Below are 19,080 nucleotides of genomic sequence, written 5' to 3'. Positions count from 1 at the left end.
CAAACTAGACATAATAAATCCCCAAATCAAACCCTCACCAAACAGACAACAGAGACGGTAGGGAAAGGACAAGGAGAAGACAGAGGGATCCCATTGATGTCCTACAAGGTGGCCCTCAAGGACTGGGCAGATAGAACACCCTGTACTGGAGCAGAGCTCCAGCACCAATGACAGCTGAAGTACTACTGACTCCAGCCAGGGAGCCACAGGGGATAAAACCCTAGTGGCCACACCCATTCAGGGAGTTAACCCTTCCAGCACCAGACAGAGGGAGGATACCACTAAAAGGGGAAGTGCACACATCAGCCAACAAGTAACACGTTACCACAGGCAGCAGCATGCGTGGCAACCAAGTCACGGTGCACACAACAATGGCCGTGACAAAACCACAGCATGCTCTCCGGTATGAGAACGGAACCGAATGCATTTTGGAGCACTCCGTTCTGTTCTGTTAAGTTTTGTCCCCACTGATAATGAATGGGGAAAGAACTGAAACATTTTTCTCCGGTATTGAGATCCTATGACCCCGGAAAATGTAAACGCAAATGTGAAAGTAGCGTAAATGAAACAAAAGTGTTTTATTCAGGTATTGAGATCCTGTGCTGGAAAGCGCTGATGTGAAAGTTGCCTGGTGGTGCTGCAGATCACCTGATAACAGAGCGAAACACTTGTTCATCAGGAGAAGCAATCATCGATCCCAGAAACAACGCAGCTGTATGAGGATGAGCGATGGCACCCTCATACTGTGGAAGTGATCGCTCCATGTACGTACAGCTCCACTGTGAGTAGCCGGTTTTCAGGAACGGTTCCCTCCGGATAATCCACTGCTCGTCAGTGTGTAAATCCAACGCAGCTACAGCATCCCTCAAAATATTTATGTAGATACAAACTGTAAAGGTTTAAGGGAACCCTTCATGTTGAAAATATAACCAAGAAGCGTATTGTAGAGGAGAAGGAGCTGAGCAGATTGATGTACAGTGTATTTTGGAAAAAGATTCAGTAGAACTAGTAATTTACTAATTTAAACCCGCACTGGGTGGTCCTAATCCTTACTGACCGTTATCTATGTGCACTCTCGTACAGGGATGGCTGTCCGTCACAGGGTAGGACCGCCCACTGGACTCCTAAGCTCAGAATGAGCTGAGGTTTAAATGAATAAAGTACAATTTATATGAATCTCTTCCCTCAAAAATGTGTATTGGCTTCAGCTTCTCCTGCAGATTAGACATGTTTTCATGGTCACAATTTCCCTTTTAAAGGAGACCTGTCAGGTTGAACATGGTGTTTGAGCAGATTGATATAAAGTTTAATAGGAAAAGATTCAGTAAAACTTGTACTTTATACATTTATATTCCTGCTCATTCTGCTCTTTGAAGTCAAGGAGGCGGTCCTATCAGTGATTGACAGCTGTCTCTGTATGCACAGTCATAGAGGGAGGGCCGTCAATTGCTGATAGGACCGCCTCCTGGACTTCAATGTCCAGAATGAACAGGAATTTAAATGGATAAATGACACGTTTTACTGAATCTTTTCCCATAAAACTATATATCAATCTGCTCAGCTCCTCCTGCTCTATAGCACGGTGCCTGCAGATTGCATTGCATTTTCATGGTGACAGGTTCCCTTTTAAAAGTGCAATTCTGGCTTACCACAGGTGACTAATTCTTAGGTAGTGCAGATGCATTCATTTCCTACACGTTATCATAACATAAGTAGTGCAAGTACATGGATTGCGTTGTATGCACATTGGGCAGCGGACAGTATGGACATGCTTATTTAGTAGACTTGTGAGCTTCTCCCAGTATGCCGGCTGAGATTCAGCACTGCACTATGGAGACTCATGGCTGATTCAGCTGTCTGATGAGTATTCCTGGGTCTTGCCCAGAACTGAATTAAAGCTGTGGTTTCATCAGGCCACATGTACTGTCGGTGTTGGAGCCCTCACCAGAGCAGGCTGCTGTCATGTGGTGGACTCACACCCACAATTTGATGAATGTGGTGGTCTTTTTTTTTTTTTTCTTCCCCCTATAACATTTTTTTTAACTCTGAATTGTGCCTTCTTATAAAAACTGTGTTTAACTTGCGTTCATTTGATGTGCTACAGCTTATTGCCTTCTGCAACTGTGATTTACTAAGTAGTTGGGAACCCAGGCTATACATATGCCATAAGTATTTGCTCAAAGCTCTTTGAAGGGAACAGAATGACCATATATATTCTATGGGGATTGAAGAAGTAGAGCAACAGCCATACAGCAATGGTGGCGCTCATCTTGGAGGTCTCAAAACCCCTTTAGGTTTAGTTCGATTTAAAGTGCATCTGTCAACAGATTCGTACATATGAAACTGGCTGACCTGTTACATGCTCAGCTGAAGGCATCTGTGTTGGTCCCATGTTCATATGTGTCCGCGCATTGCTAAGAAAAATTATGTTTTGATATATGCAAATGAGCCTCTAGGAGCAATGGGGGCGTTGCCTGTTACACCTAGAGACTCTGCTTTCTTCGTTACTACCTTTCACTCTCCACTTCGGTTGACAGGGCCAGGCAGTCATGAGGACGTTTACACTGCCTGGCCCTGTGAAGATGGCTCAGCAGTTGCAGAGAGAGCTGAGCCTCTAGGGGTAACTGCAATGCCCCCATTGCTCCTAGAGGCTCATATGCATACTTCAACACAATTTTCTGCCACAAATTTTGATGTGAAATACGCGGTGAAATTCATTATAAAAATCAAGATAAATAATCGACATCCCTCAGATTGAGGGTCCATTTACACGTCCTCATAATGGGTCCGCATCAGCAAAAGATGCGAACATCACACCGTGTGCTGTCCGCATCCACGGTTCCGTGGCCCCATTGTGGACCGCAAAACAGTTGCGGACATGTGACTGGACCCTTAAAATGCAGATCACTTGTCAACTTTCACAGTTTCTCAGTTGTTTTCGTGAACCGCCACCTCTAAAAACAAATCTGAGAACATAAGCTGGAAGCAGAAGGCTCCATCTAGTCCAAAATGGTCAGGCTGGTGTACTGCAGCTTAGCTCCTTTTCACATGTTGCTTCCAGCATGGGCAGCTGACGAAAAAACAGCTCAGCAGTGGGTGTGTTGGACCCCCATCAGTCTGATTTTGAGGACTAATATCTACTAGAAAATTCCTTTACAATCTCCTCTGTCACTCACGTAAGGTTGTTAGGGGAAAAAATGTGCAAATTGAAGTGTCATACAAATCGAGTTATACACTAAAGGCTATACACATTAGTCTAAAGTTGATCAAAACAGACAATTTCAACAAAAAAACATTCTTCGGGTATAATTTAACAGCGAACAATCGTCTTAGCTGACTGATGATAGACCATTATCATTTGAAAATAAGTCAGCCAAGGTCAATATTTTGGTCCGATAGTCGGACAAAAGATATTTGATTGAAAGAAAGATTGTTCGTCAACAGAACGTTCCCAGAAAGATCTTTCATCTATTGCTCATTTTTTTTCACCAGATGATTGTTCAACTGCTGTTTAACTAATTCCTGTCTGTGTATGGCCGCCTTTAAAGGGGTTGTGTCACTTCAGCAATTGGCATTTATTATGTAGAGAAAGGCACTTACTAAAGTATTGTGATTGTCCATATTGCTTCCTTTGCGGGCTGGATAAATTTTTCCAGCACATTATACACTGCTTGTTTCCATGGTTATCCATGGTAAAAAAGGAAACTAAAACTGATGCATGTGTCTTTACAGAGGAAGAGGTTCTAAGTCAGCTGTCTAAAATTAATACAAATAAGTCACAGGGGCCTGATGGGATACACCCAAAGCTATTAAAAGAGCTTAGCGGTGAACTAGCAAAACCATTAACAGATTTATTTAACCAATAACTGGCAACAGGAGTCGTCCCAGAAGATTTGAAATGATCAAATGTTGTGCCCATTCACAAGAAAGGTAGTTGGGAGGAATTGGGCAACTATAGGCCAGTAAGCCTGACATAAATAGTGGGGAAATTAATGGAAACCATACTTAAGGAGAGGATTGTGGAACATCTAAAATCCTATGGATTGAAAGATGAAAAACAGCATGGGTTTACTTCAGGGAGATCATGTCAAACTAATCTTATTGATTTTTTTGATTGGGTGACTAAAATAATAGATGGAGGAGGTGCAGTAGACATCGCTTATATGAACCTTAGTAAGGCTTTTGATACTGTCCCACATAGAAGGCTTATCAATAAAAGTGCAGTCTTTGGGCTTGGCACTCCCATATTGTTGAATGGATTAGGCAGTGGCTGAGGAACAGGCAACAGAGGGTTGTAGTCAATGGAGTATATTCAGACCAAGGTCTTGTTACCAGTGGGGTACCTCAGGGATCTGTTCTGGGACCCATATTGTTTAATATCTTTATCAGCAAAATTGCAGAAGGCCTCGATGGTAAGGTGTGTCTTTTTGCTGATGACACAAAGATTTATAACAGGGTTGATGTTCCTGGAGGGATACACCAAATGGAAAAGGATTTAGGAAAACTAGAGGAATGGTAAAAAATCTGGCAACTAAAATTTTATGTTGATAAGTGCAAGATAATGCACCTGGGACGTAAAAACCCAAGAGCAGAATATAAAATCAGTGATAAAGTCCTAACCTCAGTATCTGAGGAAAGGGATTTAGGGGTCATTATTTCAGAAGACTTAAAGGTAGGCAGACAATGTCATAGAGCAGCAGGAAATGCTAGCAGAATGCTTGGATGTATAGGGAGAGGCATTACCAGTAGAAAGAGGGAGGCGCTCATGCCTCTCTACAGAGCATTTGGAGTATTGTGCGCAGTACTGGAGACCATGGGCCAGAAGGATATTGATACTTTGGAGAGAGTTCAGAGAAGAGCTACTAAACTGGTACATGGATTGCAGGATAAAACTTACCAGGAAAGATTAAAGGACCTTAACATGTAGAGCTTTGAAGAAAGACGAGACAGAGGGGATATGATAGAAACTTTCAAATACATAAAGGGAATCAACAAGGTAAAAGAGGAGAGAATATTCAAAAGAAGAAAAACTGCTACAAGAGGACATAGTTTTAAATTAGCGGGGCAAAGGTTTAAAAGTAATATCAAGAAGTTTTACTTTACTGAGAGAGTAGTGGATGCATGGAATAGCCTTCCTGCAGAAGTGGTAGCTGCAAATACAGTGAAGGAGTTTAAGCATGCATGGGATAGGCATATGGCCATCCTTCATATAAGATAGGGCCAGGGGCTATCCATAGTATTTAGTATATTGGGCAGACTAGATGGGCCAAATGGTTCTTATCTGCCGACACATTCTATGTTTCTATTACCACCCTGCAATCCATCAGAGGTGAGCATGCCTGCACACCATAGGAAAAAGCACCAGCCTGTGTGAGCTCCCACAGTCCTGGCCACCAGAAAGGCCGACACTTTTTCCTATCTTGTGCAAGCACAGCCACCACTGATGGATTGCAGGGTGGTTGTAACGATTGAAACGAGCAGTGTATATAATGTGATGGAAAAATGAATCCAGCCAGCGAAGGAGCCAATATTGATAATAACAATACATTAGTGACTTTCTCTATGTGATAAATGTCACTTGCTGAAGTGACACAACCCCTTTAAGGCTTGGCTAACTGTATTCTGTGCACTACCACTGTCATGACCTAACTAAAGAGGTTATTGTAGATTGCTAAGAAAATCACGTTCTGAGGCCCTCATGTATACATTTTATCACTGTGCCAATTGTAACAGGTAAAGGTTGGAGAAGAAACAGCCACAGGAACGGGACCCAACAAGAAGACCGCAAAACGTAATGCTGCTGAAGCCATGTTGCTGCAACTCGGCTATAAAGCTTCAACTCCAGTTGCAGAGAGTGCTGCGAAGGTAGAATTACAGATTTATTATAATGTGTAATCTGTCTGCATGGGTTTCGGTTAAAGGATCATGGCAAGGTTTTTGGTTAAAAGTAACCTGTCAAGTCCTGTGCTACTCTGTAAGAGGAATGCCGAGCGTAGACATAGTTTCCAGTATATTCGTATAAAACGCTGGGTAATTGCTGCCAGGACTCCCACCCCGCTCACATAGACTGACATCTCCTGCTGTAAAGAAAACACCGGACATTTTGTTTTCAGAAATGCCGGACTGTCCATGTTATGTCTTTTTTTTACTTTTGTGAACCCATTGACTTCAGTGCGTGTCTGGTCCGCATTTTGCGAGTAAGAGTAGGACACGTCAACAGTATGCTGTCCATTTTTTTGCGGACCCATAAAAATGAATAGGTCCATGTGCAATCCGCAAAAAATGCGGATTGGACACGGATAAGAAATATAGTCGTGCATGAGGTTGGAAGGTATAGGCTGGAAGGAAATGGCGTTAAAATATTGCAACTTCAGTTACCAAATTTCATTGTACAAAACTTGATATAAAATTACTGTAGAACGCTTTTACCATATATTGTGTTGTGTTATGTTCATATTGTACTTTTTATATCACAATTACTTTTACTTTTTTTTTTGTTCTTCCTGCAGCAAGGTGATCAGGCCTGGGCAGACCAAGGTTCTGGGGCTTCTGATCAATCAAGCAGTAAGTATTCTTTTTAATTGGGTTCATAAACTGCAAAGAAATGAAAAAGTTGATACAAAATTTTACAACCCAACTTTAATGCCTCTATAAGGCCATATTATGGAGGTCAAGGAACGCTTCCTATGAATTGGCCTTTGTAAAGTTCTAGTGACAGACTTTCATACAGCACCTAAACTTTTTATTCGACTAAAAAAAGAAGCTGTACGGAGATGAACGATTGTAGTAAGGATTGTTCATCCCCATACATAACAGATCACTGCTATATGTAACTTAAGCTTCTGAGCGGGCAATGATTCCTGAATGTTATTCACTGTCTAGTCCCAAGTTAAAGGAGGCATATGGATATGATGTAGAGGACCCCTGCTCTTCACCACCTTGTATGAGCTAGAGAGCTGTTGTGTAAGAGTGGATCCTGTGCTGGTGAACCTGGCTGTCTGCTCTATCGTACCTATTTCTGTGCATGCAGATACCTCCTGTACAAGCGTTTGCACTATTCAACTATATGTGCCCGTGCACAGCAGAACAAAGTCAGATGAACCCATAGATTTTGACATTATAGATTGTCCTGTGTGTCTGGACTGGGAGAAAGAAGCACCATTCTATGTCACTGTGGGAGGTAAGCTACTGCCAGATGTGTCGGTCTGCGGTGCACACCCCATCTTCATTCAGAGTAAATGCATGTTCGGCTGAGGGTTGATCACTCTCCTTCTGGATCACTGATTAGTCTAACAGGTTAATATTGATCAAGCTAAATTTTAAGGGGTTATCCTGAGAGATCCTGTGTGGTTGCAACTTCTGGGATCATGTGCTCTACCATGGGCACGGTATCCAAGCCTGGGGTTAGAATTTGCAAAGCATGCGTGAGTCTGCATCTCTCAAGTGCTTTAGTAGGACTCGAGCTTGCACTGCAGGTTGTAATTCCAGGCTGGGATGAATATATATAAATAACTTTTATAAATGGACTTTTTGGTCAGGTTGGAAAAAAAAAAACAGGAGTAAAGAGGCCAACGTGGGGCATACACGGAAAGGCGGTGTGACTGGCGAGTGGCATCAGTAAAGGGGGTGGGGTATTCCGTAAAAGATGCGTAGAATGTGTGAAAATTTGTGTGCCATATAAGTAGCTCCAAAAGTTGGCAAGTGTGACCTGAAAAGGGCCTGCCCTTGGCATTCTGGTTTATCATTTACATTGTTACATTCTTGACTATGAAAACGCAGGAACACTAAAAATGTCATTATACTTCTGAGCTTGCAACGTGCAGTTGACTTCTATCTCTGTTCTTCAGCTTGTAGTGAACTGCTCTGTTTGTTTTCCACCAGTAGTGCGTTATTAGATTGTAATTACCGGATGATCTTTTTTCATCGTAGTCATCAGGCCCTCAATTTCTCATTACCTAACTTGACTTTGGCCTCGGTATAAGCCAGATGGCCTTAATGTTCTTATTCTGCCTCATTATGTTGGAATGTACCAAAGTGTTACATAACGTGGAGAACGAATGTGTCTGTTTAAAGTACAGCGGTTGCTAATCTTATTCTAAATCCTTAAGAAAGCCAAAAATTCTTGTTCTCATGTCAGTTAGGGACATAGTCATAGATATCGAAAATAGTGGCCTTGTATTGGCCAATACGTTAAAAACATTTGTTGGCTTTTACATATAAAGAAGTTGTGCTTGTTTGGGATTGGAAAAAAAAAAAAATTTCCCTCCAGAACCAGCGCCCCATCTGTACTTGGACTGTGTGAGATGGTGTCGGACCCCCGCCGATCAGTTAGTGGTGGCTTATCCTGAGGCTCGGCCATAGTTAGAAAAGGCTGGAAAACCTTTTTAATATCATCCACTCAGTACATGTGGCCTTGCAAAAAATATGTAGAGCGGATAAGAGACATTGATTATGGGAGTTTTGTTTCCCAGAAATTTTGCTTTGATTTTAATTTTCATCGTGGTTAATCAAAGTAATCGTTGCAATGAAGTACAGCCGCCATCATAAGTTATCTAATTCTCTCGATTAGATATTTTTTGGATAGAGTCCTGGTAAATATTTCTTTCTTCATGCATGAAGAGTAGTTTTAACAGTGGTGGCTTGTCTTAAAGTCACTATCTAGATTGCTTTCCGAAAATTCAAGGTACTGAAAGGCCGTCTCTGTAGGAGTCACTTTGAGGCATATGAAATTATTGTGTATTATTCTACTATGATGTGACCATGACTACTCTTGATAAGTTGGTCACCTCTGGGGCTCTGCCTGCATTTTTAGTTAGGCCTCAAAGTGAATTCAATATGGCCACTGCAGGCATACTGCATGTCTTCAGGAGGTAGGTGTGGGGTATAATCCTGGTGACTGCCCTCCTCCTGGTACATTTATCCTAAGCCTTGGAGTATTTCAAGTCCATTATAGACATAAAATCAGATGGAAAGTCAATAAAATGGGTCTTAATAAACTAAACATGCATGTGAACCAGAGAAAGATGGGCAATTGTCAGACTCCTAACTACTCTGAAATTGGCAGTAGGTAAAGGTTTTCCAGTCCGTTGGGCTGTTGGTGGATCCTATATTTATGGGCTAGTTTAAATGTCCTATAAAGTGGCAGCTGAGCAGATTGATATATAGGTTTGTAGGAAAGATATTTTGTAGGGCTGCAGCTAACGATTATTTGAATAATCGATTAGTTGTCCATAATTTAATCGATTAATCGGGGAAAAACACTAAAATTACAAAGCAAAGAGGTTTATATGATCTTACTTGAAAAATTATGTTCAAAGGCCATATTAAAACAAATTGTGGCTGGCACTGTTATGGGGGGATCTGTGGATGACACTATTATGGGGGATCTATGGATGGCACTGTTATGGAAGGGATCTGTGGGTGGCACTGTTATAGAGGGGATCTGTGGGTGGCACTGTTATGGAGGGGTTCTGTAGGTGGCACTGTTATGGAGGGGATCTGTGGGTGGCACTGTTATAGAGGGGCATAACAGTGCACAGATCCCTTTCCCCATAACAGTGCCACCCACAGATCCCCTCCATAACAGTGCCACCCACAGATCCCCTCCATAACAGTGCCACCCACAGATCCCCTCCATAACAGTGCCACCCACAGATCCCCTCCATAACAGTGCCACCCACAGATCCCCTCCATAACAGTGCCACCCACAGATCCCCTCCATAACAGTGCCACCCACAGACCCCCCCCCCCCCCCTCCCCATAGCAGTGCCATACACAGATCCCCCTCCCCATAACAGCCCCGGCCCCGCTGCTCACAGCAGACTGATCCGGCAGTAACTTTTACTCAGCGTCAGCCCATCTTTATTACCTTTCAATGAAGCTCAGGTAACAGGCAGAGCGGGAGGCAGCGTAACGTCACTCACTCACGTGAAGCACCTGCTCCGCCCACTTTATGTATGAAGGAGGCGGAGCAGGCGCGTCACATGAGTAAGTGACGTTACGCCGCTGTCCGCTCTGCCTGTTACTGGAGCGTCATTGTAAGGTAAAATAAAGATGCAGTGATTTAAAGTAAACCGCCCGTATAGCAACGAATCGGACGATTATTCGATAACTGGATTTTTCGGCAACGAATCCAGTTATCGATTATCGATTACATCGATTAATCGTTGCCGCCCTAGTATTTTGTATTTTATACTTCCTGTACATACTATTCTTTGAAGTCCAGGAGGCGGTCCTATCAGTGATTGACAGCCTTCCCTCTGTGACTGTGCATACAGAGGTAGCTGTCTATCACTGATAAGACCGCCTCCTTGACTTTAATGCCCAGAATGAGCAGGAATGAATGACAAGTTAGGCTACTTTCACACTGGCGTTTGGTGCGGATCCGTCATGGATCTGCACAAATGTATCCGTTCAGAACGGATCCGTTTGTATTATCTATAACATAGCCAAAACAGATCCGTCTTGAACACCATTGTAAGTCAATGGGGGACGGAGCCGTTATCTATTGTGCCATATTGTGTCAGTGAAAACGGATCCGCCCCCATTCACTTACATTGTGTGTCAGGGCGGATCCATTTGGCTCAGTTTCGTTCTCTGATACAATCTGGCATAATAGAAAATGGATCAGTCTCCTATTGACTTTCAATGGAGTTCATGACTGATCAGTCTTGGCTATGTTGCAGATAATACAAACGGATCCGTTCATGACGGATGCATGCGGTTGTTTTATTTCAACAGATCCATTTTTGTAGATCCATGACGGCTCCCCCCAAAATGCAAGTGTGAAAGTAGCCTATTATGTCTATGACCAATGGTGGCTGCTGTAAAGCGGAATGAAGCCAAACTGATGCATTCTGAGCAGATCCTTATCCATTCAGTATGCATTAAGGGCAAAACTGATCAGTTTTGGACCGCTTGTGAGACCCCTGAACGGATCTCACAAACGGAAACCAAAATGCTATTGTGTGAAAGTAGCCTTATACTGAATCTTTTCCCCATAAAACTACTGCATTTATAAGGCTACTTTCACACTTGCGTTAGGAGCGGATCCGTCTGGTGTCTGCACAGACGGATCCGCTCCTATAATGCAAACGCTTGCATCCGTTCAGAACGGATCCGTTTGCATAACTGTTTATTTCAGATCTGATTTTTCACTTCGGAAAACTCAGATCCGACAGTATATTCTAAACACAGAAGCGTTCCCATGGTGATGGGGACGCTTCATGTTAGAATATACTGAGAACTGTGTACACGACTGCCCCCTGCTGCCTGGCAGATGCTGCCAGGCAGCAGGGGGCAGACCCCCCCCCCCCCCCTGTATTTAACTTATTGGTGGCCAGTGCGGCCCCCCCTCCCTCCCCAGTATTAAATATGACCAGTGCGGCGGCCTCCCCCTCCCTCCCCAGTATTAAATATGACACGTGCGGCGGCCTCCCCCTCCCTCCCCAGTATTAAATATGACACGTGCGGCCCCCTCCCTCTATATTTATTGGTGGCCGGGCCAGTGCGGATTCCAAGTATTGTGAGCAGTGCGGCCTCCCCTCTCCCCCCCTAATTAAAATCACCCCCCCCCCCCCATCATTGGTGGCAGCGGAGAGTACCGATCGGAGTCCCAGTTTAAATCGCTGGGGCTCCGATCGGTTACCATGGCAACCAAGACGCTATTGCAGTCTTGGCTGCCATGGTTACTTGGCAATAAATACAAGCATTATACTTACCTGAAGAGCTGCGATGTCTGACCGGCCGGGAGCTCCTCCTACTGGTAAGTGAAAGGTCTGTGCGGCGCATTGCTAAAGACCTGTCACTTACCAGTAGGAGGAGCGCCCGGCCGGTCAGACATCGCAGCTCTTCAGGTAAGTATAATGCTTGTATTTATTGCCAAGTAACCATGGCAGCCAAGACTGCAATAGCGTCTTGGTTGCCATGGTAACCGATCGGAGCCCCAGCGATTTAAACTGGGACTCCGATCGGTACTCTCCGCTGCCACCAATGATAGGGGGGGGGGGGGGTGATTTTAATTAGGGGGGGAGAGGGGAGGCCGCACTGCTCACAATACTTGGAATCCGCACTGGCCCGGCCACCAATAAATATAGAGGGAGGGGGCCGCACTGGTAATATTTAATACTGGGGAGGGAGGGGGAGGCCGCCGCACTGGTCATATTTAATACTGGGGAGGGAGGGAGGGGGAGGCCGCACTGGTCATATTTAATACTGGGGAGGGAGGGAGGGGGAGGCCGCCGCACTGGTCATATTTAATACTGGGGAGGGAGGGGGGCCCGCACTGGCCACCAATAAGTTAATTACAGGAGGAGGGGGGGGGGGGGGGGTCTGCCCCCTGATTGCCTGGCAGCAATGTACACAGTTCTCAGTATATTCTAACATGAAGCGTCCCCATCACCATGGGAACGCCTCTGTGTTAGAATATACTGTCGGATCTGAGGTTTACGATGTAACTCAAATCCGATGGTATATTCTAACATAGAGGCGTTCCCATGGTGATGGGGACGCTTCAAGTTAAAATATACCATCGGATCGGAGAAAACTCCGATCTGATGGGGACTCCTGACTTTGCATTGAAAGTCAATGGGGGACGGATCCGTTTGAAATTGCACCATATTGTGTCAACGTCAAACGGATCCGTCCCCATTGACTTGCATTGTAAGTCTGGACGGATCCGTTTGGCTCCGCACGGCCAGGCGGACACGAAAACGCTGCAAGCAGCGTTCAGGTGTCCGCCTGCTGAGCGGAGCGGAGGCCAAACGGTGCCAAACTGATGCATTCTGAGCGGATCCGCATCCACTCAGAATGCATTGGGGCTGTACGGATCCGTTCGGGGCCGCTTGTGAGAGCCTTCAAACGGAACTCACAAGCGGAGCCCCGAACGCTAGTGTGAAAGTAGCCTAAGAAACACTTTTCTTCCCTCAAAAGTGAGGGAAAATGGCAATGCGTCTTATAAAGCAAATACTAGTGAATGTGTTTATTATGAAAGTGCTCACTAGTATCCAGGAGGCAAGGGGAGCGGTGAATGTAGTACGGTACTAAGTGCTCCCTGGTCTTCCTCCGGGCACAATAGTGCACTGTCCTGACTGTGTCCAGCCTTAGGACGTAGCGCATACACTATGACCCGGTGTTATCTGAGGTCTGATCTGAAGATTGGGGGTCTGGTCTAAGGTTTGATTAAAAATATTTCTTATTTCCTTTAGGTACATCTGATCAGATGTATCATAAAGTGAATAATACGGTATATATCTGTGAAGGTTCTCATTTATCCAGGTCATGTATATCTGTAAAGAATAAATCAAGGCAACTGGACTTACTGTAGATTTCTTGAAAACGTTTAACTCGTTCTTCCAACGAGCTTTCTCAATTCTGAGTGATTGTACAAAAATTCTGGGAATAAATATGTAACTGAATCCACATCTGGTAATTATACCCAGCATTGGGTCAAAGGTGTTGATTCCATTATCCTAATTGGAGTCAGTAGGTGATAAAGACTGCCCAGAAAAAGGTGTCAAGACAGCATTGTATGTGGCAGACAAACGGTATGTATAATTTTGCTCCACTCCTCCTGCTCTACAACATGCTACCTGCAGCTCAAACACCATATTCAATTCACCCCCTGACGAAGGCACGCCGAAACGCGCGTTGGGGTAGCGCCATCCTGGTTAGGTCATCTCTTGGTCCGATTTACTGGTGAGTTCCATCCATTCATTCCTACATCCGGTCTTGTTCCACACGGATCATTTCTGTTGTTAGGGTTTCTACTTGCAAGTCGGATTTTAGGGTCCTGTGCATGGGTCCTTTACTTCTCTTTCCTTACATTCTGGGACTCACCCTTGTTACCTTACTTATTATGTATCGGCAGCATTATTATGTTACAGTATTTCTGTTTACCATTATGTATTTCTTCTGCTGACTACACCGTCTATGATTTATGACCAGAGTTTTCCATCCAGGGTGGCGCTGTTGTTTCTTTCCCTGTCTCTTTTGTTTCCCTGTCCCACTGCATCTATGTGTATGTAATTATTGATGTCTTTTTTATGATATAATAAAGTATTCACAATATTTATTTATTATTTTGGCTTTTTGAGCTCCATTCTTCCTTTAATCTGATTCATGCTCGGGAGCTTTGGCCGAGTTATTCCTTTGGGGGTAGCATCTTGGGTAAATTTTGGGGGGAGCACAGGCCCCCCGGACTTTTCTGTCCCCCTTGCTGTTTGATGCCCCTAGGGTCACCCCTTTTCCTTTCTGTTGACCATATTCAATGTGACTGGTTCCCTTCAATGTTTGTGCTACTTTTTCCTGCAGAGGTTTAGTTTCTTTATGAAGTCTTTACGCTACTAAACCAGCCCAAGAAGTGTCACCTCTAAGGGGGCCAATATACAATAAATGAACATCTGCTGAACCTTACAGTTTCAACAGCGCTGGCCGACCATCTAATGTGTATGGGTTAGGCCTAATGCACACGACCATAGTGTGCATCCGTGTCCGTCTTTCCGTTTTCCGTGAGTTTCTGCGGACCCATTGACTTTCAATGGGTTCGTTGAAAACTCGGAAAATGCACCGTTTGTCATCCGCGTCCGTGATCTGTGTTTCCTGTCCATCAAAAAAATAAGACCTGTCCTATTTTTTTGACGGACAACGGTTCACGGGCCCATTCGAGTCAATGGGTCCGTGAAAAAACACGGAGGCACACAAGATTGCCATCCGCGCCCGTGATCCGTGTCCGTAGGCTACTTTAGCACAGACGGATCCGCAGATCCGTCTGCATACAGCTTTTTCAGAGCTGAGTTTTCACATCGTGAAAACTCAGATCCGACAGTATATTCTAACACAGAGGCGTTCCCATAGTGATGGGAATGCTTCAAGTTAGAATATACTAAGAACTGTGTACATGACTGCCCCCTGCTGCCTGGCAGCATCCGATCTCTTACAGGGGGCTGTGATCCGCACAATTAACCCCTCAGGTGCCGCACCTGAGGGGTTAATTGTGCGTGTCATAGCCCCCTGTAAGAGATTGGATGCTGCCAGGCAGCAGGGGGCAGACCCCCTCCCCAGTTTTAAATTCATTGGTGGCCACTGCGGCCCCCCCGCCCTCCCTCCCCTGTATTAAATTCATTGGTGGCCAGTGCGGCCACCCCTCCCTCCCCTGTATTAAATTCATTGGTGGCCAGTGCGGCCCCCCTCCCTCCCCTGTATTAAATTCATTGGTGGCCAGTGCGGCCCCCCCTCCCTCCCTCCCCAGTATTAAATTCATTGCCCCATCATTGGTGGCAGCGGAGAGTTCCGATCGGAGTCGCAGTTTAATCGCTGGGGCTCTGATCGGTAACCATGGCAACCAGGACGCTACTGCAGTCCTGGCTGCCATGGTTACTTAGCAATTTTAGAAGCATTATACTTACCTGCGCTGTCTATGACCGGCCGGGCGCTCCTCCTACTGGTAAGTGACAGGTTTGTGCTATAAGCAATGCGCCGCAAAGACCTGTCACTTATCAGTAGGAGGAGCGCCTGGCCGGCCACAGACAGCGCAGGTAAGTATAATGCTTCTAAAATTGCTAAGTAACCATGGCAGCCAGGACTGCAGTAGCGTCCTGGTTGCCATTTAGGAGGTCGTGGCCAGCAGCCAAGATGGCTGGACGTTTTTGAGAGGAGCTCCGTAGCTAGCGCTACAGAATGCTCTCCAGCTGTTGTAAAACTACAGTTCCCACCATGCCCTGCTGTAGGCTGATAGCTGTGGGGTGTCTGGGCATGCTAGGAGTTGTAGTTTTGCAACAGCTGGAGAGCCACAGGCTGGCCAGCCCTGACCTATTGCATACCTGCTACTATCCTCATATGACAATGGGGCCGCAAAAAAACACTAAGCGCCACCGACAAATTGCGAGAATTTGCTAGACAACCAGATGAGGGTGCGCGGTCACCTCTACCGCAGCGAAATATGCACACCAGGGCTAGCACTGCATCAGATTTATCGGCCCCTATAACATCCTCTGAGGAGGATCATGATGAGCTAACTCTTAAACAAGTATCAGTCCAAGTCCTTAAAGCCAATACTTGTCTGTAAGACATCTCTCACAGGGAAACTAGATGAATTCAAGATTGATCTGGGACTACTGCGCCAAGACCTGCATAACCTGTGAGAAAGAGTTCAACACACTGAAGAGCGTATATCACGCATAGAAGATGTTACTGCCACTGTTCCCAGATCCATATCTGATCTTAACACCAAAGCGGAGCTTTGGAATCAGAAAGCAGATGACCTAGAAAATAGGCTCCGTAGAAACAACATTAGAATCATCGGCTTGCCTGAAAGAGCAGAACGCCACACGTTGAGGTTATAGAAAAATTTATGAAAGGGCTTTTCCGGATGTGGATTTCTCTCCGGCATATGCGGTGGAAAGGGCTCACAGAGTACCAGCAAAATCTCCCCCGCCGGGGGCCCCACCGCGTCCGATGCTTGCTAGGTTTGTTAACTGCAAAGATAGGGACAGGATACTGGCTCTAGCCAGAAGACGGCAGGAAATTTAAATATGAGAACGTCAGAGTCTCCATCTTTCCGGATTTTTCCATGGAATTGCAGAAGCAACGGGCCGCTTTCATGGATGTCAAGAAACGACTGAGAGAAGCCGACATCCCTTACTCCATGGGCTGTCTTGCAAAGCTCAGAGTGGTGGACGGCGACAGAGCAGTCTTTTTTACCTCTCCTGGAGAAGTCTCTGAATGGCTGGCCCTACAGCGATGAGACGCTGAGACACTCTGCATTATCTAGGGACTGGTCACCAGATGACGTCAACAGACTGGTTTGGCCTAGTTCATTGGTTTCAGATATGTTTAATTGCAGCCTGTTGGTTATATCTATATCTACTTTAGCTAATGACATAGGGTTTTAATACCTGTGCACATATACTTAAATGGATACACCATTACTGTAGCCGCAGCCCGCATGCTTCTGCCAATCCTCATCGTAGGCAGAGGCATCACGGTTTTACTGGCCTATAGTCTGGATTAAGAAGCTGCTCCAGACCTAACACTATACTTACAGAAAGTACATTGTTAGGGAATCTAGGTTGTTTTCTGGTTTTACAAAGTATATGGCAAATATGCGGAGGTGCTAGCCCCCTAATTGTTATCCACCTTTCACTCAGCCTTGGAAATGGGGCACTTGCCCAACTCATTTATGGAAGCCACTATAATACTTTTACCTAAACCTGATAAAGAATCCCTAAAATGCCGTTCCTATAGGCCCATAGCATTGCTAAATGTGGAGTACAAAATCCTGACCAGAATTTTGGCCACTCGCCTCAATCAGGTAATTTTGTCACTGGTTCACCAAGACCAAACAGGTTTTATGCCAGGGAAGTCCACTACTGAGAACATCAGACGGTTTCAGGTGGTTACACAGGTGGGCTATTCCCTGAATGCAGATTGGGCCCTGGTCTCATTAAACGCCGCCAAGGCATTTGATTCTATAGAATGGGCTTATTTGCTTGGCTGCCTGCAGGGTTTTGGGTTTGGTCCACAGTTCCTCAGATTGATTACTACCCTGTATAGCAGCCCGGTAAGCAGGCTACTGATAAATGGGGAATTATCAGAAAGCTTCCCTCTTCACAGAGGAACGAGACAGGGCTGCCCCCTGGTACCACTCTTGTTTGCCTTGGCGGTTGAGACACTGGCAATTACAGTGAGGAGTAGCAACAACATAACTGGAGTGACCATGGGAGAGAGAGAGAGGTCCGTATAGGACTATATTCTGATGATGTGATCCTATACGTGTCCTCACCTGATACATCCCTTTGCAATGCAGTGGCTTTGATAGATTAATTTAGGATGTTCTCGGGCCTAAGCATTAACTGGGACAAATCAGTTTATATGCCCCTGGGCAGGGCAGACTGGACATGTCCTTCCCATGTGGAATGGCTAAAGGTGGTAGACACATTCAAGTGCCTAGGGGTAAATATCACTAAACGACATTCCCAGGCCCTGTCACTCAACATCTACCCTTTAACTGATCATATACGGAGCAAGCTTCAGGCTGGGTTCACACTTGAGCGTTGCGCAAACGCGCGTTTTTGACGCGCATTTTTATGCGCGTTTTTGTAATAGTAAACGCGCGTTTGACGCGCGTTTGTGTGATTCACTACAGTGTCCTATGGCCACAAACGCCCCAAAAGTCGCTCATGTACTTTTTGGAGCGTCGGGCGTTTTACAGCGCGATCGTACGCGCTGTAAAACGCCCAAGTGTGAACCATTCCCATAGGGAATCATTGGTTTCTCCTTGTTGAGCGTTTTACAGCGCGTAGGAACGCGCTGTAAAACGCTCAGGTGTGAACCCAGCCTCAAAGCTGGAAGACCTTGCCTATTTCGGTGGCAGGACGTATTAACCTAATTAAAATGATTTACGCTTTTCAACACTGAGGTACACGTACCCAAATCGGTGTTCAAAGAAATAGATTCCCTGACTAGAGTTTTTATTTGGGGCAGATCCCGTGCTAAACTTAGCCTGGATACACCAAAATGCCCAAAAGCAAAGGGAGGTATGGCGCTACTCGACTATTATATATATTACCTAGCAGGCCAGTTGAGGCTCATTAATACCTGGTATACAACTAAAGACCTGCCCACTTCAGAGTACTTTTTAAAATTTTACCTAAATTGCTACACACTAAGGTCAATTTTGGAAATGCCCTCTAAATTCCAGAAACCACTTTTGCTGCTGCACAAATTGGCTCAATCGGTTTGGAAAGAGGCTAAATCCTTTGTACCAATTCACAGAGGTGGTCTCCGATATACCCATGTGGATCAACCAATCGTTGCCACATATGCAGGTGGTTATGTGGGCGAACAAATGGCAATCGGCAGAGGTCAAAACTCTTGGAGAGATTTATGGTTAGAGAGTGTTAATGACGTTTGAGGCACTATCACAGAAATATAACATCCCCCGTACCCACTTATTTTCATATTTACAACTCAGATCTGCCATAGAGTAAATTTCCGAACAATAGCACCACAATCTCTAATTACCCACTCATAGGAGTCGTCAAAACCCAGGGCCCCAGAGGACTAATATCAGTAATCTACTCA

The 19,080-nt window shown here is 45.1% G+C and overlaps 1 protein-coding gene across 1 annotated transcript in view; it reads left to right on the top strand.

The window, feature by feature from the left end:
- The window catches only part of STAU2 (staufen double-stranded RNA binding protein 2), a 283,250-nt gene that overhangs the window by 139,274 nt on the left and 124,896 nt on the right, over nucleotides 1-19,080 (top strand). Inside the window, 2 exon segments of the mRNA XM_044294063.1 lie at nucleotides 5,734-5,865; nucleotides 6,510-6,564. Of these exon segments, the coding sequence (XP_044149998.1) occupies nucleotides 5,734-5,865; nucleotides 6,510-6,564 (187 nt within the window).

The sequence above is a fragment of the Bufo gargarizans genome, chromosome 5, assembly GCF_014858855.1.
Source record: "Bufo gargarizans isolate SCDJY-AF-19 chromosome 5, ASM1485885v1, whole genome shotgun sequence".
Lineage (NCBI taxonomy): Eukaryota > Metazoa > Chordata > Amphibia > Anura > Bufonidae > Bufo > Bufo gargarizans.
The sequence above is the reverse complement of the archived record's forward strand: the minus strand, read 5'-3'. Positions and strand labels throughout refer to the sequence as shown.